This window comes from Aethalodelphis obliquidens, unplaced genomic scaffold (genome assembly GCF_003676395.1).
Source record: "Aethalodelphis obliquidens isolate GAN/ISIS:26980383/991018 unplaced genomic scaffold, ASM367639v1 scaffold61, whole genome shotgun sequence".
In the NCBI taxonomy this organism is placed as follows: domain Eukaryota; kingdom Metazoa; phylum Chordata; class Mammalia; order Artiodactyla; family Delphinidae; genus Aethalodelphis; species Aethalodelphis obliquidens.
The window spans coordinates 6444361-6472175 of NW_020838005.1; the positions used below are offsets into that span (position 1 = coordinate 6444361).

A 27815-nucleotide genomic window follows, 5' to 3' on the forward strand; every position below is an offset into this window, starting at 1 on the left:
CCAGTGGCAGGGTGACAGTCACACGGAAGGCCTACAGGCGGAGTGGGGAGGAATTCACGATTGAGCCCTCAGGCTGGGCGAGGAGGTCCCACACATACGGGTTCTCGGGTTCTCGTGCTGAGAATCAGAAGGATCTCCAAGCGGGGCCGGGGCCACAGCCGCGCAGCCCTGGTTAGTCATCTTGGTCTTGGGATACACTTCAGGCCTTCGGTTCATTTGCTCCTTCATTTAAGGGTCCTCCTGCACCTGCTGTGTGCAAGGCATTGTCCTGGGTGCTCTAGGGATACAAAGAGTAACTCCACCTCCAGAGGCCCTCGACCTGCATGGGGAAAATGATACATCCCAAAGTTCTATTACAGGGTAGACTCTGAGTCAGAAAGCGCTATGAAAATTCGCAAGAAAGAGAGATTGCTTCTGGGGGCTGATGAGAAAAGGCTGGAGAAGCTGTTGATGGCATCGAAGGCAGGCCTTGAAGGCCAGTAGGTGAAGAAGACAGGCCAGTAGGTGAAGAAGACAGGCCAGCAGGAGAGAGGGGGCGGGGACAGAGAAGAGCCAGTCATGGGCAATAACAAGAGACTGCAGGCCAGGGTGGGGGACCCTCGAGGCAGTGGGAGCAAGGGTCCGGGAGGGTGTATTACAGAGTGAACTGGAAGAATGGAAAGGAGAGCCAGGCCACGAGCCCGGCTGAGGGGGCAGGAGGGAGGGAGCGCTAAGCTGTGAGCCCCGTGGGGCGATGACTCACCTAGGACACTGACGATGGTCACTTAATCAGGTTGAATTATTACAAACAACCACAGATGCTAAAGTCAGAGGGTTGAGAGCACGGGGTACACACAGCAGTAACAGGGTACGGAAGGTGGCCTGGGAAGGGTGAACCAGAATTCCTTCCAGACCCACTGAATTTGAGGGGCCCTCGGGCTGGCTGGCTGGCTGGAGATGCCGGATGAAAACATCACCTGGCTTGAGTCTGACTGGTGAGGGACAGAGACACAGCGCTAAGACTCGTCCAGAAATGAGCAGAAATGTCAGCCATGAATACATATGTACAGGGAACGGAGAGAGAGAACAGAGTGAGGCCGAAACCTTCAAAGACCTCCTGCCTCCTTCTCATGCTTAGTTGACAGTAGTAGGAGGAAGGGCCGAGGGGTATTCACGAAAGGACACTCAGGAAGGGAGTTCTAGGGAGTCTAGGAGAAGGCGGAAGACGGAGACAGCCTGGAATGAAGCCCCTTGCAGGGGGAAGCCACGAGGACGAGGGAGAAGGGGATGCTTCCACCAGCTAAGGTGCTGGACATCGCCCCTGGAGTTCTCACACCCTCATTTCCCCAAGTTCTGAAGGCTGGAGTTGGGGTTTGCCTTCAGCCATTTTCCATTTCCTTAACAAATGTGTGTCAATAGCTGTTTGTTCCATCTATGTTCAAAGGGTGTCCTGGTTGCTAGGTGATGTGAGGCTACCTGAAGGCCACCCCTCCTAGAACTTCCACACCTGGTTCCCTCAGCCGATGTGCTGGTAGCAGGAGGGATGAGGGGGGAGGGGAGGATGAGAGAGAGAAGCTGGGGTCTATCTTTTTCACACTCCCCACTTACACAAAACACATTTTTAGTTTAGTCTACATGGAGGAATGTGCACATTAACTCTGCTTATGTATCACACACTTAGAAATCCTGTTAATAGGGAGATTTTAGTAGAAAGTCATTCCTCAGGTTCAAGTCAAATGAGTGAGCACAGAATGTCTCACAGCTTACCACCCAACTTGATTAACACCCGCACAAAAGCTGAAGGAGATGCAACACCATCTAGCCCTTGTAGACGCAGCCAGGTCCCAGGTATGTCCCACAGAGAGCGTCCCAGGGCACAGCGGCCCATTCTCAATGGCACGAGTTGATAGGTCTTGAGGGTGGGTAGACCCTATAGTGGATTTGTTTCCCCGTCCTGAATTGGCCTGGGCTCCGCCTGAAGTTGCAGCTCAGTAAATGTTTTTAGAATAAATGTCTTTCAGCAACCATGTACTTTGCTCTAAGGAAACGCAATATAGGAAATACCAACAGAAAATTTGAGATGTAACTCATTACCAAATTCTTCCTTTGGTCAAATGATTCACTGTAGTTTTCCTTAAAAGTTGACTGCTAATGCTTATATAAATAAACTCAGCACAGGTGGGAGGAAAGCACGCGGTGGGCATGCGTGCTTTAGCCCACGCCCTGCAGGCAGCCTCAGGGCCCCAGCAACCGGAACGCGCCCCTGTCCCAGCTACCCTTCCCTGCATGCGCCTCTCTCGGCATCCCCGGCCCTGTCCCTATGGGCTCTGTGCATGTCATCTGAGTGTATTCAGTGTCTCCTAACTGGAGAGCATACTTTCATACAAGGAGTCTAGTCATCCTCTTTATTAGGACATACTAATTTGCTCACTAATAACTGAGCACTATAAAATCAGATATCAGAGCAGCGATCTGACCTCCCCAGCCTCACAAGCCAGCGCAACAGGCTCTGAACTGCAGTGGCTGCAGAACCCGAAAGACAAACAGGGTGACAGTGGGGAAGTTCTTACTCAAATCTAAGTACGGCGCTGCTTGCTGGTCCAGAGGCTGAGATCGCTCGGGGAGACGGTGCTGAAACATTTCTTTGATGCTGTTCCTAAAAAACAAAACAAAACAAAACAAAAAACAGGTCCCGGCTTGCTCCTGCCAGGGTCAGCCAGCAGGTGAGGAGAGAAGCAGGGATAGGCACTGTGGTATAGAACAAATGCTCGTTTTGCTTTCACCTTTCAGAAGGATCAGTATTTTCTACAAATTGGAAGAAATTCTGTCTTTGTTTCGTAGACTGGCAAACAGGCCTTATGAAGCTGAGTTACTTAAACAATTTCCCACCAACCTCTTGGCCACACTGGAAAGGAAAACTCATCAAGAATTTCTAACATGCGGTGTTAGAAAGCATTTTCAACAGTTCGTATCAACAATACTAACTCAAGTTAACTGCAAGACTCTTCACAGTTTGCCAGCTGCTTTCAAATATATTCTCATTTAAATGTAACAATGGCATGTGAAGAGCAACAGCCACAGAAAATCTTGCTAAAGACAGGTGACGTCACAAGGGTGAGGACTAAATAAAGCAGTGCGGGCGTGCGGCCAGGGCAGAGAGGAGACTAGAGCATTGCTGGTTCCCTGGGAGCAGCATAAACCTAGTGATAAAAATCAAAAGAGGTCCTTTTATAAAGCAGAGTTTATCTGTAAAAGGGGATAAACAATAACGGTTATCTTACTGGGTTGTCTGAAGACTAAACAAGTTGATTTATTTAAAGTGCTCGGAACAGGGCCCGGCACATAAAACAGCATAGAGTGATAATTATTTTCTATTACAATTAACAGAAAACAAAAGAAGGGCACTACAAGACAACATTTAAGCACCTCTTCATGGGACAAATCTTTTCCCGGGAACCTACTTTCCCTCTTAAAACTGAAGGATGCCAAGAAAAGCACTGATGACTACAGAATTAATACATTTTCACCGAGTGAAATAAATTAAGGCAAAAAATAGGGCTCATATGTTAACAATTTTTAAAATATCATGCCTATGAAATCCAAGTGTCCAGAGAGCGTACATTTCATTGTTCTAAATTCCACTTTGATTCAGAAAACTAAGTGGCCTGAAAAGGAGACACTTGGGAAAAATGAAAGCTGAGCATTTCTAGAGAAAATATTCTGTGTTATTCAAAGCAAATGGTCACGATGTCTGCTCTTTGCTGAGCGTGTACCTTTTTCTCAGGCTACCCACTCGATTATTAAAATCATTCAGTTCTTTCTGTGACGCTTTAAAATAATAATTGCCACGGTCTACAGGTGCTCTCCACGAGAGCCGCACTGCAACAGTCTCGCGATGCGACTGCCTTGGGTTCCCAACTCTGAGAGCACCCCTGAGCACCTCCCTCCTCTGGTCTTCCCACCGCCCACTTCACCCCACCTGGCTGAGATGCAGCTCCCTGCTCCCTAAATGCCCATTTGTTTCCTTCCCCTGCATACAATTCAGCATATCCTCCTGGCTCTCATTTTTATTGGCAAATGAAGTTAAAAGTAAATGAAAAGGCAAAAAACCCTACCCCAGTCTAATATATATCCATATATCTATATCTATATCTCTATATAAATAAAGATAATTCTCTTTAGGTTTCATACATACCCACTCCCTTCTGGAACTCTAGTTCTTTTGGAACTCTAGTTTCATATACAAGATAGGACAAGCACAGATAACTTGGGCATGTGCCCTCTGTGAAGAAAAGTGACTTTAAAAATCTTTGGTGCTTTATTAGACTGGACATTGCCTGGGATTCTAAACTCTGAGGGCCACAATAAACTCAGACACTACAACTCAGGCTCTGAATTCATACGAATTTTCTCTGTGGGGTGTGTGCGTGTGTATCCTTTTAAACAACTAGCACCATTCGGAATTCTTAGGAGACTAAAATCAAACATTCTTCATATATTTTCTCAGTTTTAAGAAACTTGGGGCCATGTTTCATTTCTAATGTGTGACCCCGAGGGTTAAAATCCAGGGCAAAAGCTCATCAGGTGGTAGTGAGTTTTCGCTACTGTTACCCAGGAGCATCTATAAATCAGGTGGAAGGCAGCACACGACCCGCCCTTGTACCACATCCTCAGAGTTCCCGAAAGGTCTGCAGGACCGGAGCAGGCAGCCAGCAAGGGGTAAGAGAAAACTGGGAACTGAAAATTTGGGGGCGAGGAGCAAGGAAGACGGAGTAAAAGGGGGAAAGGATGAAAAAGAAAAGGAGGGAGAGGTCAAGAGAACAAAGACAGCAGAAGAGAGGAAACCACAGTGCTGGACCTCTAAATCTTAAACACGTGCTTTCTTTTGCATTCTGTGTCCCAAAGAGGGTGTGAAGGTGTCTGCAGTTTTCCGGGGAAACCCGCGTGGGGAGGGTTTACGCTGCACACGGGGAGACACGCCACGGGATGGCAGAGGCCGTATAAACCCAGGAGGTGACACCATCCGGTGTGAGCAGGACTGAAGGTGTCTTTTGCTCTTTATGTGATATTTATACTTTTAGGAGCTTTCACAAGGCAGTCCCAGTCTAGATGAAAGTAATTTCATAAGCTTAGAGTCTCAGTTTTTCTTTCAACTTCCTGAGGATCCCCTGACGGTCACCGTTAAGGAGGAGTCCACTCTAGGGCACCTGTCCTTGAGGACACCTAATGGAAATGTACCTGACCACCGACTCTCGCTGAGGAACCGCAAGAGGGCTCCTGTGAGAGCGCTGGGAAGTTAAACTGCCCCCACCGTCAGCTCAAACTCCTCAAAATACACGGCTGCCACTGCTTAGTGGAAAAGACGGCATTAAAACAAATTCCCCATCAGAACCAAACCAAACCAGACCAAAACAACTCTCTGATTTGGGAATGTAATGATATAAAAGCAACTTGGCAGAAACATACGGTTGGCTATAGAACAAAAAGAGCTATCTGAATGCCAACTATTGCCTCTTAATCCTTTAATTAGACCGAGTCCTTCAGCAGGAAGCACAGTTCACTGTTACTGAAAGAAATCAAGAGCAAATACAGACTGTGAGAGACCTACACACACAAGCACGTGCACATAACGATGTACTCACATGAAGGGGAATAAATACGGTGGACTCAGAGTCTAAGAAAGAAATGTATTTGTTTCTGAGAGCCATGATTTGGGACACTAAGAAGTTCTGGGAATCCGATTTGGGAAAGCGTGAGGGCGAGATGCAGCAGGGCCGGGCGTGTCCGAGGCTGTGCGCGGCTCGCGGAGTGAACCGGCTCTGCCATCGGGCCAGGGAGTTTGCCCCAGCAGCGCCCTGACAGCTGAGAAGCTGGGAGGCCCTGGCTCCAGAGAATTTATTTGGAACCTTTCTTCTTTTTCCTCTTCTTTTTCACTGGTGTTTCATCCAGCGTACCGTCCTCTGCTGTCTCAGCTTGCTTCTGTCCCCTTTTCTTTTCTTTCCTGTTTCTGGGCCTCGAGGGAGGGTCCCGGTCATCGAGTGGCGCCACGCAACCTTCTTCACCCTCAGAAGCAGCACCAGAATTCTCGTCCCAGCGTGGGTCTCCCAGCTGCCACTCAACTTGGTCTCTCTTCTTCTTGGCCTTGGGGTGGGTGCAATTCTCCACACTTTTATCTTTCCCCTCTTTCTTTCTTTTCTTCCCTGCTTTCCTTTCCACTGGGGTCTCTGAAGCCTCTGGCCCCACGGCCGTGCCCTGCGCCTTACTCTTGCGCTCCGCCATGCGCCTGGCAAAGTACTCGCGGATGGTGAAGGCACTGGTGGTCATGGGGGAGACGTCAGTCCCCTCTGCAGCGTCGGGACTGGGCTGGCCCTGAGGTGGGGAGAAGAGTAACACCGGTTACGCATCAGCTAGTCACTCACCACCGCCCGGAGCCCGCGTGGCTGGGGGGCCGGGCTCCCCCTGGACCCCTTGCCGGCCGTCGGGTAGAGCTGAGCCGCACGGTGCGGAATGCAGTGGCCATGCGCACCAGCTGAGGGCCGTACGGGGTGGGAGGCCGGGGAGTCGGAGGCTAACTTCACAAGGTAGATGGTGAGTCACCTGGACGCCATTCTGACAGAATGGCCCCTTGGCAACAACCTTATAAATGGCAACGAAGTTCCCAGAGTCTCCATCAGAAACAAGGACCCTAAAAACCCGGAGCTCTGGGGTGTCGTCAGACACCTACTTGGTCTCGCTGTGGATACACAGGCCTTTGCGCCCTGACCCACAAGCTCAGACGCCACGCGTATATGGGAGCCCCTGCTAAACCAGGAGCCACGTGCCAGCCTCGACCCTGGTGTGTCCAGAGCGTGGCCCTCTGGCCGCTCGAGAGAGGAGGCACCGAGGCTGGAAGGGCCCGTGTGCCCCCTTCCTCCCGGAAGGAACAGGAGAGCTGGGGTGCCCTCTGCCCTCAGCTGGGGGTGGAGACATGAGACGCGCCCCCCCCCTACATTGCCGTGAACTAGACACCCATGGCTGTGTCCGTCTGCTTCTAAATGGAGGAATTACTCACTCATAACCGCCAGGATTAAGTGTGGTTTACATTTTAATTTTACATAAATACACTCAGTTGGAAGGCTTGAGAAGGCTTGAGAAGAGGAAAACAAAAATGCTAACTTAATAGGCTGGGATAAAAAATCAAATGCTGCTATCACACCATATAGGTTGTGGCTGGCTGGCAGTAGGGAGATGAAAAGGTGTGCGTGAAAAAGGAAGCACCTTCAAATGGAAGCATATAAGGACTGTGCTTTAGGTAAGGTCAGTGTCTGGAATAATTCTGCCCACAGTCTTTTAAAATAATCAAGCCCTTAAACAAATACACTAAACTTAGGTTTTCATAATTACCTGGCTTCTCCCTTCACATTCACTTATTCACACAGGACGAGCTGGGTGGTCCGACCCTTTCATGAGGTGGGAAAACAGTTTTCTGAATAAATCAGTTTCCAAATTAGGAGTCTGCAAATTATTCTGAACTGGGCGGGCAAAGCTCTGCTTGTGCAGCTAACTTTATTACAACCACACATATAACTGGACCAGGTATTTTCTTGTTACAGCAGCACTCAAAACCCGGCTCAGTGGGATCAAAGTAGCGTCCCGTCTGAAATTATGGCTGAATCGGTATTATATCAGTGGGCAATTGGGCTCTGAATGGCCGCTGACCCAGCAAGCTCTCCCCAAAGGGTACCTTACCAACAACATCACAGCTTATCTAATCAGCACAAACCTTATTTTACTCAGGGCTAAAACCACAAAATCACGTAGTCAGTTTCTTAAATTTCAAAAGGTAAAATGCAGAACATGTGGAATAAACCAAATGAGCTTTTTAAATGTTATCTATCAATATTCAGTTTGGGCTGGAATCCCACGAGGTAATTTTGAGAAAAATTTTAAAATAGCTGCCACAGGAGCCAAAAACACAAGGTCACTTTGTCTTTTTGTTCCTCAAATGTTGAAAAAGAGCTGAAATTTTGCACAGCAGGATGAAAAATCTTCTCAAGGCTCTCCTGATCCCAGCCAATCCCCGCCTGATGGACGAGAAAGGTCTTGCCTTCCGTTTAGTAACGGCACACAGCCACACACGGCAAGTCTCCATGAAGCAGGCCTGTTTACATAAAATAGGTCTCACTTAGCTTCACAGTATGAGAGGAGTTTGTCTTACGTGGGCCACCTCCTCTGGAGTGTATCTGTGTCCTAGGAACTCAAATTCGAGTCATATCCTATGGCTCCTTACCTTGTTCACCTGTTTATTACCTTCTGAATTCCTGCTTTTAACAGTTAAATCACAGGAACTAAGTACTGGTATTAATCACACTTTTAATTACTAGAAAATACAAGATCATTTTTGAGTCACTTGTTGAACTCTGCGGGTCTTTCTAATCCTAGAAAATAACTCTGCTCGTAATCAAGTCCTCTGGTGATAAGGATTTTAATAATCATGGGCCACTGCACACCAAGCTCAGTGGGGCGTGGAGACAAGCCAGAGAGATGCCAGCACCCAAGGGAAGTGGAGGCGAAACAATGACTTGCAGGGGAGAGTGGTGGGCAGCCTCCCACACTCCAGGAATGTACCTGTTTTGAAAACCATGGCAACAAAGGAGGAATAGGTTGCAGACCTGACTGCTGTAGAAGCAAAGCCCAGGTCTCATATTTCATGACTTTATAAATCATAAACCCAGTTTTACTACAGTGATTACAATCCCTGTTTCTATATTCTCAGCCATGAATGCATGAATGTGAACAATGTACACCTTTTTAAGAAAATGAATACTTTTCATATCTGGTCTCTTCTTCAAAGTAAACAAGTACTGAGAAAAGCACCGGCAACTTTTTAGTACTCTGAAATAGCAACAAACTCGCTTCTTCCCACATTTCCACTAAACGCATAATGCAACCCCCCCACCAAAAAATAAAAAATCTGTAATACCAAATGTGACTTTCACTGCTTCATAAACTTTGAGGATCCCAATTTGCTAACAGTGTTCTAAAATCTAGTAAAATAAATTTACAAATAACTTGAAAACTTCCTGTTCCATACAAAATACTAGCAAGGGAGGTATGGTTAACTAATGATCTTACCGAACATTTGATTTAAGCTTAGGGATTTAGGAAACCTTTTCTTTTAAAATTCCAATTCCTGCTATTAACTAATGGAGAGCCTTAGATAAATCCCATAACCTCTCTGGATCTCAGTTACTAATCAAGTCAAATAAGTAGGTTAAATTAGACCTGAAAGTCTAAAACTTACTGAACTATGAAATGACATTTGGGCTGGCCATTCCTCTGTGACACCAGACAGCAGAGGAGGGATAGTGAGGCTCTATAAGCAGGTAGCAGATGAGCTCAGCTCATAGACCACTATCACCCCACCTGTCAGGCCAAGATGCAGGAGTGACAGCAATGCACCTACAAGTCCATCCCCAGAGAATATTTTACACCACCTGTAAGAGAGCACACAGCTGGAGAGCAGATCTAGTAATACTACTTAGGAGAACAGAAAGGGCCAAATACTATTTTGCAATGAATAATTTGTAAGCATTCATTTAAAAGAACTGACACTATATATTAGAAGCTAAAATCAATAAAAGCAACAAACTGGGGTGACTACTAACTGGAATATGAATCTATTTTAAACCTAAGTCCTGGAAATCATCCTAATATTTCTAAGAAAGGTAGTAAGAAGCTGGAACTTTAAAAATGATAATAAATTCCCATTTTGTACTTAAGGTTTTGAAGGTTCTCTTTTTAGATACCTTGGCTTGAAAGTCTCCACTGATCCTTTACATACCCTAAAAATTTGTGTTCTCAAGAGGCAGAGAGTCGGGAAAATACCAATGAAGCTATCCGGATGGAAGCGGAAATGTGATGGGTTTCTGGAACGAATGACCTGGCAATCTCTCCCTCAGCTTCATGCCTCTACAATCTAAGATTCCTTAAGTCCTGCTTGAATGCCAAGAGATAAAATAGCTGTCCAGTCACGGCATACGCAAGGACAGTCAGGCTTTCCCCTGGGGACAGTGAGGGATAGAGTCTCTATAGTAGGAGCTAGGTAGGGGTCTCTCTGTAGAACCTCCAGCCTTTCTGTTGGCCTTGATGTCCCGTCAGTTCACTGGTCTCCTCACTCAGCTGGGGAAGGGACATGTCGCCTGCAGCTGTGCATATCCGAGGCCATGCAGTGCACCTAAGACGAAGAAGCTTTCCAAAGACACAGTTCGGTCAATGAGGGGAAACGGTAAGGGAATCAACAAAACAGTTTAAAAGATCTCTCCCTAAATTTGTAATATATCCACTACTCTACCTCCCTTTTTGTTAATTAAAAAGAAAGATCCAAAGCTACATTGAGAATCTTGAATTATTTTCCATATATTTTAAAAGCTACCATTTTAAAAATATAAAATGAAATAGTCTGTGTTGTTCTAAAACACTGTTTCATGGGTTAATCTTGTCTGTCTCAGAAAACCCCGCAGTGTTCTCATTTCTTTCAGAACCTATGAGTGTACAGCCTGTGTTTAAAAAAACATTTGACGATGGATTTTCCCAAGTGACAGCAAGGGCCTTAATTTCTACCCCAACCAATAAACACTCTGAGGGTCAGAACCCAGGAGGACTGCTCCCCAGCTCACAGAACCTCAGTGGCTTAAAGCCAGAAGAGCCCGGCGGGACTACTCCCGCCATCATGTGTGGAGACTTGACCCAGAGTGCCCGCAGCCCGGTGCACTGAAGAAAGCGGCTATCATTTCTTGAATGCCTTCAGTGTGGCAATCACTTATTATCGTATGTCACCTCACCTTGACAGGGGTAGAAACCGAACCTCAAAGCACTTAATATTCAGAAGGCCTGACGGTGGGAACTGGCAGAAGTAGGATTTGGCCCAAGGCTGCCAGGCACAGAGCCCATCCTCCCTCCACGCCCTCCACGCCAGCATCCCAACTTCCGGCCTGCATCACACAGACCCACTTGTCACTGTTTCTCTCTTCAGAAATCATCCCAACACTGAAGTATATATCAATTGGTCCATGCTCAACTTTATGAGGCAGAAGTTAACTGATGCTAAAACTTCAGGTCGGAAAAAAGGCCACAAGAAATAGATACTACTTTCTAAATAGAAAAAAACTCTATTATCTAGTTTGCAATTCATATAAATAAAAAAATAGCCTGAAACCAGGCTTAAGAGTTGTTGTTTTTTTGTTTGTTTGTTTGCGGTATGCGGGCCTCTCACTGCTGTGGCCTCTCCCGCTGCGGAGCACAGGCTCCGGACGCGCAGCCTCAGTGGCCATGGCTCACGGGCCCAGCCGCTCCGCGGCATGTGGGATCTTCCCAGACCGGGGCACGAACCCGTGTCCCCTGCATCGGCAGGCGGACTCTCAACCACTGCGCCACCAGGGAAGCCCAAGAGTTTTATAATTAGAGCTGGAGAATCTTAAGGCCTCAACCTATCTCTGGCCATTCTGAATTACAAATGGGGTAGGGGCGGGGGGCGGGAAGAGTTGGATGCAAAGGACACAAGACCTTGCAGAGAGAGACACTTAAGAAATTAGCTATCATATACCATAATCATCTCAGGTGCCTGAAAGATGCATGTCGCCTTTTCTCAAATGGCTACAGAATGTCATGAGCTTGTTCTTCGCTTCTTTTAGGTGCTCTGCCTAGAGGCTTTGCAGCTCAGTGAGCTGTCTGCTCAAGCTCTTCTGGGTTCCCAGTCCTCGGTGTCATTCAAACATGTCTACTGAGATGGATTAACAGTGAATTGCCCAAATACAGAGGATTCTCTTTATTATTCTCAGAAAAATGTTGTTAGTAACTTTTGGGGCAGGGATCACAGCAGTTTGGATAGAGAATTCAGAGAGGTGTTTGGGGCAGATGCACCACAAGCATAAAGTCTTATCAGTTATGATAAGCACACAGTCCAGGATGAGCTTTCAAAGGCACAACGCTTTAGCTCACCAGCCTTTCTCATATGTCACTGCCGATCTTAAGCGACAAGATGATTGAAGCCTTTTGATTTCCACGTTGCGACACAGGCTGCAACAGCAATCCTTCAATGAACTTGCTCATTGAAAGAAAAAGCAGACAGCCAGAGCTCAAGGGTAATGGACTTAGCAACAGGGTCATTAGCTCTGAGAACTACTGCCTGTGATGAACAAATGCACACTTCCACCCCAGCCTGTGTCATCAGCTTGTGCTGCATTAGTCTGTGAAGAGTTAAGAAAGCTTGGCAAGTGAGTAGTTTGAAAGAACACTTGCGTCTTCTCTAAACTTTCCGGCAGGACAGCTCTGACAAACACAAGTTATGTCTTGATGTCTCCTGGGAGGCAGAAATTGCGCCCATCCACTTAGGACAGTGATGAATTCAGGTATGAAGCCATTTCAGGTATGAAGCCCGTCAAGATGGGGGCAGTGCTGAGGTGAGGGGGTGCCAGGACATGTGAGCACAAAACCCTTCGCCAACAGAGGGAGCCGAAGGCACTGCCGCGGTCGCCTGTGATGCTCCCCGCGACGCTCTTCCAGATTCTTCATACACAGTTGTGTGCGTCACTCCGTTAAAGGTCAAGTGCAAAGCTGCCTCCTTCAAGAAGCTGGTCCCCTGTGAACAACCTCCCTTGGTTACTACTGTGACTAGCAATTGGTTACTTGTACTTTCTGGTTTTGTATAATTTGCTTTCTAAGCATCTTCCCAAGGAATTTTTAAGTTCCTTGAGGGCAGAAATCATGCCTATTTCATTTGGGTTCAGCACAGCCTCTAATGAAGAACAAACACATGGTGAGCGCTCCAGGAAAGCACAAAAGACACCAGCCCCAGGCAGATCCAGGCTGGGAAGCACTCCCACCCCCCCACTGAACCGGAAGCTTTGTATTTGTCAGCACAGGTTCCTCTGCGTGCCAGGCGGGGCTCAAGACTAGAAGGGGCTTGGAAGGGTGGCAAGCAAAGAGAGCACCAGCATTTTGCAGTGGACAGTCTTCCCACCCAGATGAAACCACACCCTTCTAAGCAGATGCCACCTTGCCTCCCAGTGCAATTCGCTCCGCTAACTTCTGCAGGTGCATCCCAGTGCCTTTTAGTGTGATCAGCCCATCACTCCCTGTGGCCCTGAGCGATGAACAGCTCAGTCAAACGATCCATACATGTCTCTTCTGGTCTATTATTCCACATGTCATCATGTCACCTTCTGGAAGATTAGGTAAATCGGGAAAATGGGGTGCTGTGTTTTACGGAACTATCACATGCATGATGTGGGGCGGGCTGAACATCAGCAATAAGGTGACATGCGTGGGTTGTGACTGTTCTCGCCATCAAGAGAAGAGGCTGGAAAGCAAGTGAGTTCTAGAGTACATCCAAGGCAAAGTCAGGAGATCACTCTGAGAAGACAAACAGGTGGATCAAGTTCCACGAGAAGCCCCCCCCCCCCCCCCCCCCCCCACCCCCCCGGCAGCAGGTTGTTAAGGTGCAGCCTACATGTTATCTTGAGCTCATCACACAACCTGGGAAGCTGCGCATTCCTGCGAGTCATCAGAATGGTTTGCCTCCAGAGGTTAAGCAAGGAGCAATCAACATGTTGGTCATAAAGCAGAGACTGTGCGACTATGTCAGCATTTCTCCTCTTGCTTTCTATGGTACCTTTTTGGTTTCCACATGATTGAAAACACTGTTTCACTGACAATGAGCTATGTTTGCACTCACAAGAAGTTTACTCAGGGGTAAAATCTGGTGTTTTTTTCAAGATATCATTCACTCACTCACATGTGGAGTTAGGATAAACACAGAAAGTCTCAGAAATAACCGGCCTCATGGAATCTGCCTGGAAACACAATCAGTTGCAGGATCAGCAAGCATCACAAGAGTTAAAAACAAATACAAGACCCCACTGACTGACGGGAAGTTTTGATGTGAAGAGGGGTTAAAAATAAAAAAATACAACAACAGAACTAGAACTACACAGCAACTCTTAACTTTATGTGAGTGTGTACATGTGTACAGTGTGTGTATGCTCATGCAAACAGGTTCTAGGAACCCAGGACCTGTGCAGGGGTTCCAGGAGGGCTCTCTGGCTGGCACATGCCCCGAGGGCCAAATCCGGCTGCTGCCGGTTTTTACATTTTAAATGGGGGGAGGGAGGGGGAGAGAATCAAAGAGAATCAAAGGAAGACTATTTCATGACATGAAAACTATGTGAATTTCAAATATCAGTGTCCATAAATAAAGTTTTGAATTTCATCAGTAAGAAAAATTTGTTTTCTCTCTAGTATATAAGTAAACATAACAGATGCTATGTAAATATTTGCTGAATGAATAAAATTTATTATGAAATATAGTCTGCTTTTTGGAAATGTTAGATGCATGTGAAGTATATACACACACACACACACACACGGAGTTGGTTGGAGGGCTCTGGGTTTTGATGAAGTTCTCAATCTCAGTCTCTTGTTAACTTACTGAATTATGCTAGTGAGGGGTAGAGAGGGCTGCCATCTGCCGTTTGATTTCTGGCAGACAAGGACGAAGTTTGCTTACGAAGTGATCTGACATCAAAGAGAACTCCCAACCCACTGTAAGCAGGCAGATACCTCTCTAACGTTAGGCATTAGAACCCTGCCTGGAATTTACAGACTCAGATAAATGAACTGGACAGCTCAGAGAAGATAACGGGGGACTGGAAGGGACAGAATATCTTGCTTTTCCCTGAACAACAGCAAAGAACTACAAATAATGCCAAATGCCTCGTAGGAAGGCCAGTGCTAACAAAGCTGTTCATTTTTTTTTCCACTTGCCTCATCAGCTGCTCAAATTACCACTCATTACGAAAAGCCAACATAAACATGTTTTAAAGGGATGGTTCTCTATGGCAACAACCTCTCTCAAGTAACTGACATCAGAGCTACTGACAAGAGTCATACAGCCTCTGGGGAAAGAGAGGGAGGGAAAAGAAAAAAGGAGCAGGTTTCCTGCCTCCCTCAACAGTCTTAAGGCCTGGAAAGTTGCAGTGATCCATGTGACAACATTTCACAACACATTGGCCGTTACAAGATAAACGAGGCTCCTCCAAAGCTAGAAATGATCAATGTGACACAGGTACCAATTTCTTTGATTGAAGCCTAAAAATAATCCAAACTGGCTATCGTTTATGATTCTAGGTCAACTGGTTCTGTTCCCTGCTCTCTGGAGACAGGACAAAAAGCTTTTGTAAGTAGTTGAAGCCTAATGCCTGAGCCTCCAAAAGCAGAAGCAGAGGCTGACGAAAGGGCCCGTCTCTTCCACCTTTACTCCACTGACTTGAAAATCGCTTAGGAATCATTAACAACTCAAATTTAGGCTCCTTATTATAGAAAACATAGCATCTTTTGAAGATTTTAGAGAACGTACTATTCTGAAACAAGGAGTAGAGTATGAATAGTTATTTGGAATAAGAAGAGAAGGGTAAATTAATTCAGGTGAATGAAGTTATTACTAAAGTCCTCTCCCTCAGCTCCTGTATACTATATGGGATTTATCGTTATATAGACCTCTTTTTAATTGACCAGAAACTAAAGTAACAAATATTTAAAAAATACTTCTAGGAGTAAATTTGGTAGGGCAAAATAATTCTATGTTTAAAGGATATTTAAGCTAGTAAGAATAATTAGATAAAATCCTGAAATCACTGAGTCGTGGAATAAAAGTAAATTATACAAAAAAAATAAGATCTTGAGGAGGCTGAGGTCCAAAGCCGTGGCCATCCAGTCCTTCATAAACAACCACTGAGCAGCTCCAGCAGCTACTGTTTACTTGACCAGGGCCGGGGCCCAGACAGGAGCTCCCATCTGTGGGAGACACACAGTTAAAAAAAAAAAATTATAAAAAGGTCTGGGTAGATCTCATCTAAGTGTTCTTGCCACAATAAAATTAAAAACAAAATGCAACAGGAGAATTTATTTTTTAGAATAGACAGAAACTAAACAAGAAAACCAACTACAATACAACTCCATTCAACAAAACCTCTAACCAATTAAACTGAGATTACAATTCCAAAGAGTTCATAAAAATTAAAATTATTACTGCTATTAAATAGATAATTCTCATATATTACTATCATATATATTTAAATATATCATCTCTTAGTTTCATGCAAGCTATAATTTTATTTTATAAGCAAGAAACATATTAAGGAAAAAGAACAAGTAATATTGCCTCCTTACCTGCTCAAAATCCAAAAAAGTTCCTTAAAGCAAGACCTGCCTCTTGTTTGCAGCCCATAACTGGCTCAACCTCTGTGGAGATTCAATGCCCTGCATCACAGTGCTTCCCAAACTACCAGGGGTGAAGGGCCAATTATTTTTCTTTTTAAAATCTCCTATCTATTGTGGGCCAAGATTTTTGTTAAAAAAAAAAAAATTAGAAAACAAAATTTCAAAAAGACATATAAAACACAAGTTCCAATTTCTAAAAATTAATCACACTACTATAAAAGTTTCTAAATGCTTACTCTCAATTTCTGTCCTGTCACGGGCTGGCCTGTGGACGATACTTTGAGTGGCACTGGTATAAAATACTCAAAGGAAAGTAAGGAAGGTGCTAAGTTCAGTGTAGTAGAAGCAGCCATAACCTGGGTGTCAAGAAATCTGACTCACATCTGAGAGAATGTGTGATCTTGGACAAGTCACTGTACTTTCTGGGCCTCAAAGCAAATCGTTTGCAAAACAAGGAAGGAGGGCTTACTCAGTGACTTTTTTCAAACATGGTTTTAGCAGTGTGTGTCTTTCTCCAGACGAAATCTTAAACAGAAGGCCAATGTATAACATACCAGGGGAACAGTGGTTGAGGTGGCGTTGGGGGAACCCAAAGCTCATGTCCTGACCCTCCTCTCCCTTTGTAAGGCCCCCGAGGCATCTTTGACGAACTCTCGGGGCTTTACGGAATACAGTTTGAAAAGCAACAGCTATGTTGTTAAGGTCCATTATAACTCTAACATTCACTGTAGCCTAGATAATTTCACAGCACTCAGTAACAGGAGACTAAGAAACTTGCAAGAATAAAATTGGACCTTTACTATTATATAATAAGCACAATTCTTAAGGTGTCATTAACTTTTGGAATTCCAACAATTGGCTGTTTGTGAGCACTGGCCAGTGACCAACGTCTTCCAAAAGTGGTAACAAAGCACCAAGCCTGGTCTCTTCTGTACTGTAGTTTTATGCTGCAAACTGGATCTTTATGAGGATCCAGATGACTGAGGATGAAGCTGAGGTTGACTGACTCTTCTGGGTCTACCTGGTGAGGCTCCAAGGAGGACCCAGAGGGAGATGGTAACGCCTACACCCATGTCACCGGTGTCCCTACCACGGTCACTCCAGACTACAGCATAAGAAGCAAAGTATCACCTCACCAGCCACCAGCTGCGCTAAAACCCAAAGGAAGGTTCCTCTTCATCTTATTTTCATTACATCGCAGGATGAAAATCTGGGAGAGAATGTTATTTCTGCTTTCCTGCCATAACAGAGGGGCAGAAGGAAAAATGAACCAATATTTCACTCTTCTCCTCCAACACTGGGCCATCTAGGTATCAATGTTTTCTTATCACAAAAGCTCTTAAAACCATTTGCTTGATCTGTCAACAAACAAAAAGCCAAATCTAATCCTTTCGGGCAAACCTACAGAAAGTCTAACCAAACAAAACAGCCCAGTGACTTACAGCTCTGGTTGTTTTGGTAGCCCTTGCCCTCAGCCCTTGCTTCTTTTTCTTTTCTTCTGCTCTTTTAATTCATGTCTTATTATGAAGTTATGTTTGTTGGTCTAGAAGACAACATACATTTTTACTGCTACTAAAACAACCTCCAAAAAAAGCAATGACCCACTTTCTCCTTTCTGGCCTTACAGAAAGTAGAGGCAGGCCCCCAAGTCCTGTTTGAAGTCCGTGCTTCCAGGAGATGGTCGGTTTATGTCTCTTGTCTGAGGACAGGAAAAGGATGCACTCTCGGCACCGTGTGCTAGACAGAGATAAGACCAGAGATTTCTGTCCTCAGCACCTTATCAGCTCTTCCTGCTACTTTCCAGAGTGGACAGCACCATGACTGGCAACAAACTAGCCTAAGGGGGGCTGGGTGGTGAGCAGCTTGGGGATTGGAGGGAGGGAGGTAGGAAGGGATGTAGAATGAAGAAAAGAGGTGAGGTTTTTAACACACCTTAAAATGGTTTGGCTCAAATAAAACTGTCTTTTAAAAAAACCACAAATTTTACATCTCATTTTGCTAAAACTGCAGCAACTGGGACAGAAGTTTTTACAAGAACTTCCTTTCTGGTTGGAATGCACCACCACCTTCCTTGCTTTGAGCCCTGCCCCTAACTGCTTTGTGCTACTGGCTCCCGGGCACGTAGCACAAGTCCGATCTGCTTGTCGATGTTCCAGCCAGGGGCCTATAAACCAGAGGCTGCAGAGAGAATGCTTCCTACAGGCACACGTGCCTCCATTCAGACAACCAGTGTTTTCTGGGGCCACTCACCACTCCATTTCCGTATCGCAAAGAAACAAGCAAGGCTTTGAGATACTCTTCCAAACATAGGAGGATGTCACTGATGACCTCTTTGGGGAACAAGGCTGCTGGAGCAGCTAAACTGGGCTACACTGAGCAAGGTAATTTAAATCAGTTATGGCCTCGGTGATTTCTAAGGAACTCATGTGAAAGTGATACAGATTTGGCAGTCTTCTTCTTTTTTTTAAGTAATGTATTTAATTTTATTTATTTGGCTCTGTTGGGTCTTAGTTGCAGCTGTGGGATCTTTGTTGTGGCATGCAGGTTGTGGTGCGCAGGATTTTAGTTCCCCGACCAGGGATCGAACCCACGTCCCCTGCATTGGAAGGTGGATTCTTAACCACAGGACCACCAAGGAAGTCCTGGCAGTCTTCTTTTTAAAATGTTTTTATCATGTAAATTTTCAAATATAAGGAAAAGCAGATAAACTAGTATAATGAACACAACGTACCCATTACCCAGCTTCAAAATTTATCACAACAACCATCACCATTATAACCATCTCTACTCGTATTAGTTCAAAGCAAATCAAAAGTATCATATACTTTATAAGTATTTCAGTATGTATCTCTAAAAGATAACAGCTCTAAGAAAAATCCACAACTATATTATCACATAAAAAATTTAACAAAAATCCCTTAACATCACTAAGTATCTAGTCTGTGTTCACATTGACTTTATTGACTTTTAAGTTATTTCTTATTGTAATTCATTTGAATCTGTTTCCTAATAAGGTTCATATATTGTGATTGGTTGATATGTCTCCTGTCTCTTTCAGACTATAGGTTCCCACCCCCTGTCTTTTTTGTTTTTTCAAGTTCTTGCTGATGGAACCAAGCCGTGTGTCCCCCAGAATTCTCTCAGAATCTGAATTCTGCTGAGTGGATCCCTGTGACATGGGTTAACATGTTCCTCTGTCCTGCCTATGTCCTGTAATGGGAAATCTAGAAGGAGGCTTATTTTCCAGCACAACATGTCGCCTGATGACAAACTGGGATGGATTCATAGTTAAGTGAGCCTGAGAAACAAACCTGTGCTATTCCTCCCTTCAGTTCATAATGCACACCATCATCTGAGAGATCGGTAGTTGTTAAATTTCAGAATTTCCAAGACTTATTTCACTTTGGAACCCTTTGGGGTATAACATCCCCGGCCACCCCATGGAATTAGCATAGTTATGCTGAACCTACTTTGAGACGGTCTGCTCACACAGACACTGCCATGATCTGGATAAAATGAGTAGTTCTCCTAAATCTTTGATCTACCTTGGCCTGTCTAAGGGGGTGAGCTTTTACCAAAAATGGCAGATACCCGGTAGGGAGGTGAAAAGAGGACCAGGTAAGCATTCCGTTATGAACAACCAGTCTGCTAGGTGACTTTGGGAGAAAAGGCTAGCTCTTCCTTAGCTATCCCATTATTGAAATGGGAATATCTGTTCCCAGGCTTAGTCAGAAAAATCACTCTTCCACCTTGGAATAGACGGTGGCAGAGAAATAATATGTCCTAAATCATGCCAAGTATGTAGGTATCAAGGTTAAAGACTGCCTACAATATAACCATATTTTCTCCTTGGGATTACGTGCAAGCAGTAAGAGCTGCACGGTCTGACCAGTGGGATAACCAAGTAAAGAAGAAAGATCTGGAAATCGGGTTCCCTGTAAAAGTCTGTGCAAAGTTCAAATTACAGCAGTGAATAATTTACAAAATAATCAAGAGAATAAAAATGGAGAACATAATCAGGAATCAATGGACATATAACACAATTAAAATTTAAGAAGGCAATTTCTTAAAAAAAAAAAATGAACCTGACTTTGCAACCAGTTGCTTGAATCCTTTCACAGAAGAAAATTCCAAATGACTTTAAAACACTGTAATTTGACTGTACATAACCTAATGGGATATACCCTAAGGACAAGAAGAATTGGCAAAAAAACGCTTTTTTTAAAAACCCCTCAATGTACTTTTTTTTTATAATCAAATTATAGATGTTATTCTGTGACTACAGTACATACAATGGGAAATAAGCAAATGAGTAACGTGATATTTTAATGCTTTTTATTTCTAGAATTGATAGATTCCAAGAATCTTACTGTGGATAAATAAAGATAAAAGATTAATGAGGTTAAGTCTTGTGGTCCTGAATTTGAATAAGCAATATGAATATAGACTCATAATATACTTTATCATTAAAAAAGATTACAGTTCTTTCAGTGTTCTAAGGCCCAGGAACAAAGACCAACCTAGTAGCACTGAGCAACCCTACTGCCTAGATTTGGCCTCTAAATATCATTTACCACTAAAAGGAACCGGGGAGAAATGGATGACTCCAAACCTGGGGCAGCAAATGTACAAGGTGGGTCTGAAAAATCTTATACCAGGTAGAAGGAGTGATCAAATACCATTTAGGGTCACGTCAAAAGAATTTAGGAACCAACTTGAAGAGGTTCTCACTGGGCAGATGGAAAATTTCATCATAAAAAATAAAGATGACAGGGCTTCCCTGGTGGCGCAGTGGTTGAGAGGCCGCCTGCCGATGCAGGGGACATGGGTTCGTGCCCCGGTCCAGGAAGATCCCACATGCCATGGAGCCGCTGGGCCCGTGAGCCATGGCAGCTGAGGCTGCATGTCCGGAGCCTGTGCTCCGCAACGGGAGAGGCCACAACAGTGAGAGGCCTGCGTACCGCAAAAAAATAAAAAATAAACATGACAGATGCAACACATTGGAACATAAATATATTTCAATCCATGAGTGATACAGAAAAGGAAAACTCACTGGTCCCTTTCAGGGAACGCTAAAGAAGCTCTTCCATTTGAAAACTGGTAAATAGAGGAAATAAACAAAATATTACTTATTTATTACCCCTAGGTAATCAAATAGTAGATATGTGAAAATCTCTATTCTAAATTTCATTCTAAAAATGAGAGGAAAAGAAAGAGATATGGAGAGGGAATCTACAGATTGAAAGAAACTTAGAGATACATCAACCAATCATTATATGTGAACCTTACTTAGAGCCTGACTCAAACAAAGAAACTGTAAAGAAAACTAAAATTGATGACATTTATGAAAATTGAAACTCTGAACACTTACTGATGATAGTATGCAATTTTTACCAAGTTTTACAGAGTATAATAATTGTCTTGGAGTTATACATTTTTAAAAAGTCCTTTATCTTTTAGGGATATGTCCTGAAGTACATTTTAGAGATATGTTCTGAAGTACTGAAGTGTTCGTGGGTGAAATGTTATGATTTCTGGGATTTATTTATAGTAACACAGGGGGGAGAAGTGTATAAGTGTATGGGGTGCTTGCCCGTCTCTACCCACCTTTACAGTCTAGCCCTATAAATGTGCTTGCTGCTCCCCAAAGGCCCTTTGCTTTTTCAAGGATCTGTCTTTGTGGGTATGGTTTTCTTTTCTCCTTGCAAGGCCTTTCAACCTGGCAACTGCTACTCCTTTAAGACGACACACATACGTTACCTGCTTTAATCTCTGCAAGCTGAATTCATCACTACATCACGTATGTCCCCAGACCCCTTGCACAGCACTCAAGGCCTTTGCTCCAGTTGATTCTGCACATCTCTGACTTCCCAACTAGACTGTGAAAATGGGTTGTGTCTTATTCGTTTAATCATTTGTCATTCAACAATGCTCTTGGATGGCAAGGAGAAACATCTGAGTTAAGAAGAAAAAGGAATTGGAAGGGTCTGGATCAGGGGAACTAGAAACGAAGAAAGCAATTAAAATAACATTACTCAGAAGAAGAATGATGAAATAATGATAGATGACACTACAGGGAGTCGTGACCAAGCCTCGAGCCTCTTTATATATAGCCTGTTATATAGTTATATAGCCTGTTCTACAGCCTAAACTACAGGATCTAGTAATTGGGGTCCATTAAAAAACAGAATACTACAAATGCTATGCTTTTGACTCCCTAAAAATGTAATTATCATCTTAACAGGGAGGAAGGGATGGGATGGGCATGAGGGTGATAATCTCAAATTAAATAATTGCTTTAACTAAATGAAGAACGTCACTGTTTAAAAAGTACATCATACATTTTTAAAAAAGCTTTTCTTAGGATCACAAAGTAAGCAGGTAAACAATTTCCAATATGAAACTTTAACAACTTTGTAATAAGAATTAGATGAATATCTAAAGCTGATACTCTATTTACAGGTTCCAGTGATACACAGGAATAAATTAACTGCACTGATTTCCAAAGTCTCCTCAACAATTTCCTATAAAAGCTACCTTCCTTTTAGAAAGGGCACTGACATGACTGTTCAGATTGTTCTTAGGTAAAGTACCTTCCCCAGGTCAGCTTTTCTGTTTGAGAAATAGAAATCCCACTAAATCTAGGTCACTAAAATCAAGACATAAAATAAATTTAAGTACTTGTTAAAAGCTACGTAAGGGACTTCCCTGGTGGCACAGTGGTTAAGAATCCGCCTGCCAACGTAGGGGACACAGGTTCGATCCCTGGTCTGGGAAGATCCCACATGCCGCGGAGCAACTAAGCCCATGGGCCACAAATACTGAGCCTGTGCTCTAGAGCCCGTGAGCCACAACTACTGAGCCCATGTGCTGCAACTACTGAAGCCCACACACCTAGAGCCCGCTCTCCTCAACAAGAGAAACCACCGCAATGAAAAGCCCGCGCACCGCAACGAAGAGTAGCCCCCGCTCGCCGCCACTAGAGAAAGCCCGCGCGCAGCAAAGAAGACCCAAAGCAGCCAAAATTAAAATAAATTTATATATATATATTTTAAAAAAAGCTATTTAAAGTTCAGGCCCAGAAAATGCTTCAAAACCAGTCAAGTAAGACTGAGATCCTCCATATGATTTTAAGAGTTGGAATGAGAATTATAAAAGGAGTCCTGGACAAAGGTCAGGGGACACAAGTGACTGCAGGCTGGCTGTCACTACTGCTACTACGATGCTTAAAAACGACACCTTCTGATGCAGAAAAGATAAACTTGTCAAAGGACACCAGATGACAAAACAAAACCCAAACACTTTGGCCTTGTGCTGTTTGCAGAGGCTGAGCGCTGTTCAAAGAAATAAAACTCCCAGTGAACTTCCTGCTCGTGGCTCACGGGGCTTCAGATAAGAAGTAACAGAACCCTGACTAACAGAAAGACCTACCAGCATGCTGACTCCCAATAAACACAGAGAACTTATTTATCATTTACATCTTATGGAGGAAAAAAATTACCTGGAAAATTCCTGTAAAGCTTTAGGTTAAAGATTGAGTTTTAAATAGAAATTTTTGGCTGTTATAATGTGAATCCAGTGGAATTACTTAGGATTACAATTTAATGACTGATAAACATTGAGAACTATACTAAACTACACCTAGAGCTACTAGTGAAATCTTACTAATTTAGGGCTGGGTTTAAGCTTCTCACATTATCTCTATGGCCTAGCAAATAAACAAATCAGAATCCTCCTTAATACTTTACTTTACAACCAAAGTCTACAAAAGACAAGATTCTTAAGCTCTATCCAATAGTGTTTCAGTGATCAATTATCCAGATGACTTAATTACAAAATAGTCTAAATTACAAAGAACTCCTAAGGCTAAGATAAATACTTAGTTAAATTTCTTAAAAGAAATGCTTTCAGGTGGCTTCAAGAAATTTAGGAATGCTCATTTATAAATATTTGCTGTACTAATTATAATTAGTTCTTATCAAAGCAATCCCACTGGAACAGTTTAAACAATAAGCTGGGGTTGAAGCTGTTTTTTACCTATGGAACAAAGGTTCTTAAACCCCACACATAAATAAGAAATGAAAGAAAATCTTAAATGCAAATACTTTTCACAACACTGAACAAACCAGTGTTGGAAGATCATTTTTTAAGTACCCAATTTATGAGTGCATGCTGTGGTATATGTCTATCTACATCTCTCTATATATGTGGGTACACACTTGCCATGTGAGGATGGAGTAATGCATCCTAAGAGGAACAAGCAATGTACTGTGAATAGCTCTTTCCTCCTTAGCTAGACAAGTGTTCCAATTTGTTGCCAGGGAAATCAAATTGAAGATGGTAGGATTGGTTGCCTAAAATTTCTGGGCTGAGTCTATTGCTAGGAGATGAAGGGATTTTGTATGGCTAACATGTCAGAACTAGGACACGGTCAGCAGCAAGATTAGGCCATCCATTTTATCTCTGAAGGTGCACAGATTCCACAGGACCTGAAATGTTCAGATTATACTTAGGTAAAATAGCTTCCCTGTCTATAGAAACAGAAACCTCACTGAATCTAGGTTACTGAAGTTAGACATAAAATGAGTCTAAGCACTTGTTAGAAAACTATTTGGAGTTCATGATCCTAGTCATTTTTTCACATTTTCATTAATCCAAAATGCCCTGTCATGCTTCAGAACTATCCTTCATCACTTGTTGCCTTGTCAATGTATTTGAAGAGTCACTGAAAGGAATTAGTCAGCAGTGTTTTGATGGCCAGAGAAATGACTACTTTCTCAGTTCCTCTGATGTTCTGTAGTAACTAACCATTGTAAGTCTGTGATGTGACATCTGGTGGGAGAGGATGCCTAAGTTAGGTACAATTTATCATGTGCAACCATGGCAAGAGCCTTACATTTTAGGTGAATTTCTCAGGGCCACTAAGCCTGACAATTAACTGCCAAGGCCACGTCTGTGAATGGCGACACTTTCTGAGGTCAATGAAAAAGTGAAGAGGCCCTGATATTATTCCTTTACTCTTCTTTCGCATAGTTTGTAGCGTGACAGCATCTCTTTCTGTAACACCAAGCGGTTCATCTGCCACAGGTAAACAGGGGAAGAGTCGTAGTAAAACATGGAAGTTGTGTGATTTTTCCTAGGCCAGGGGAGCCAGGGCAGTGTGTGTAGAAACATACTCCCCGAAGGAAAGGAAGAAAACCCCAAACCTCTCAGTTTGGCTGTTGCTCAGGCAGGACCCTTTCGGCTCTATTTTCAGAAAACTAAAACTAGCTCTGGCAGCAACTGCTGTGCTGTATCCCCAGACCCGCCCTTCAGGACTGAAGCGTTTGCTCCTGGGTCAGTCCTCTCTGGGAGCAGCCACCTGGCGTAAGGTCACACTCCCATTCCCAGCGGGCAGGGGCCTGGCCCTAGTGACTAGTGGTCACTGCAGGGCCGTGAAGGCCCAGCATCCTGCAAAGATTTGGGGCGATTCTGAAGAGGTCCCTGTGGAGTCAGCAGAGGACTTGTGACTACGTCATGGCAGCCCAACTTCTCCACGTGCCCGATCCTGATTCCTCCCCCCGGGCACCCCTCCCAGCTAAGACTCCAGAAGCACCTCCCAATACATTTCCTTCATGCTAATTAATGTCCATTTGAAGGTCTGCTTCCCAGGGAACCAACCTTAATGGCGTCCCCACAGCTCAGAGCTCCACTTCCGTCCTTAGTAACTCACCACCTATAAACCAATGTGTTCATTCTACTGTTTTTGAGCATTTTAAAGATCCCCCGAGCTAGTCTTCCTGGTCTGAGTGAATTATCTCATGAGGCAACTGTGTGTGTGTGTGTGCGTGTGCGTGTGCGTGTGCGTGTGCGTGTGTGTGTGTGTGTGTCAGAGAGAGAAAGAGGTGGTGTGGCGAGGCAGGCAACGTGTGTCGTCTTGGTTACAAAACTGCATAGGTTTTAGCAGTTTACCTCTTACCCGATTTTCCCCACAAGCTCTATCATTCTTAACATGGCATTTTGCAAAATGTAACATTTTTCAAGAACACATATATTGTGTTATAACAGGGATGCCTATATTTGACATTATGCTTTATAATATTTGTTACTGGACATTAATACTTTGGAAGAGCTTACAATATTAACTACTGTCTTTGTGAGTCCATTGTGAGTTACATGAAGGCAGGAACCATTTACCTGGTAAAAGCCAGGCAAGGGGCTCCTAAATGATAAAAGAGGGGTCTCAGGGCTTCCCTTGTGGTGCAGTGGTTAAGAATCCGCCTGCCAATGCAGGAGACACGGGTTCGAGCCCTGGTCCGGGAAGATCCCACATGCCGCAGAGGAACTAAGCCCCTGCGCCATAACTACTGAGCCTGCGCTCTAGAGCCCGCGAGCCACAACTACTGAAGCCTGCACGCCTAGAGCTCGTGCTCCACAACAAGAGAAGCCACTGCAACGAAGAGTAGCCCCACTAGAGAAAGCCCGTGCGCAGCAACGAAGACCCAACACAGCCAAAAATAAAATAAATAAATGAATGAATAAATAAATAGATAAATTTTTAAAAAAAGAGGGGTCTCAGCAGGGATGATAATTTATGTTATAAAAGGATTCATTGTAGGGTTTAAAAAGTGAATGTATTAAATGTATTAAAGGATGTATGAAGATGAAATCAACAAAATCCAGAGTATGGAAAATCCTGTAAGACAAGAAATTCAAGGTTTCTTCAACAATAAACTGCAAGGAAAAAAGAGAGGAGTAATTGGAACTTATAGGTTAAAAGAGTCTAAAAGACATTATCAATTAATTGCAATATACAAATCTTCTTAGGATCCTGATTCAAACACACACACACAAACTAAAAAATTAAGAGGCAACTGGGAAAACTTGAACACTGACTGGATTTGATGACATTCAGGAATTGTGGTTCATTCTTCAGGTATGATAATGGCACTGGGATGGTGTGTTTAAGAGTCCTTACCTTTTAGGGATGTATAATGAAATGCTAAAATCAGATAACAAGATAGAGTGATATGATGTCTAGGAATTGCTTCAATAATTGGAGAGAAAGTGGGTGGAGTACAGCTGACATAATATTGGCCCTTGAACTGATCATTGTTGAGCTGGGAACAGATAGGTGGGGACCCTTACTATTCTCTCTACTTTCCCTACATTTTAAGTTTTCCATAATAAAATGTTTTAAGAAGTGAATGTACGTCTTGTCTGCCAGTATATTAGAACTGTCTCCGGAGGGTAGTGAGTAACCCAAGGCACCTACTCGTGAGTGAAAGTGATCACTAACTGGCTGGACTGAAGCTGGCAGTTCCATTATCCTAAGAGATACCACCTCGGGCTCCCACAGAAGGGACAAGGCAGAGGGGAAGCCAACCGAGGCAGAAAGGTAATCCCATCTGTGCACTGACTCGGACGGGAACACAGAAGCCAGCAAAGCGGTGTGTTTCCCATATGAGATCATGGATTGGCCACCAAGAGCCACTGCTAATGTTAGAACAGGGTTTTTCCCTGAAAGAGTCACAATTCCTCTTGCTAGCAAAACAGGAACTGAGCCTAACAGGAATATTATGTAATACCAGGGAACTGAA

At 43.9% G+C, this 27815-nt stretch overlaps 1 protein-coding gene across 2 annotated transcripts in view; it reads right to left on the reverse strand.

The window, feature by feature from the left end:
• Positions 1-5486: 5486 nt before the first annotated feature.
• PINX1 (PIN2 (TERF1) interacting telomerase inhibitor 1) overlaps positions 5487-27815 on the reverse strand; it is a 79926-nt gene continuing 57597 nt past the window's right edge. Inside the window, exon 7 of one of the 2 annotated variants that reach the window (XM_027088032.1) lies at positions 5487-6348. In XM_027088032.1, the coding sequence (XP_026943833.1) occupies positions 5875-6348 (474 nt within the window). In that variant the 3' untranslated portion in view covers positions 5487-5874. The remainder of the gene's footprint in view (positions 6349-27815) is intronic. The other variant, XM_027088034.1, reaches the window with a different exon arrangement.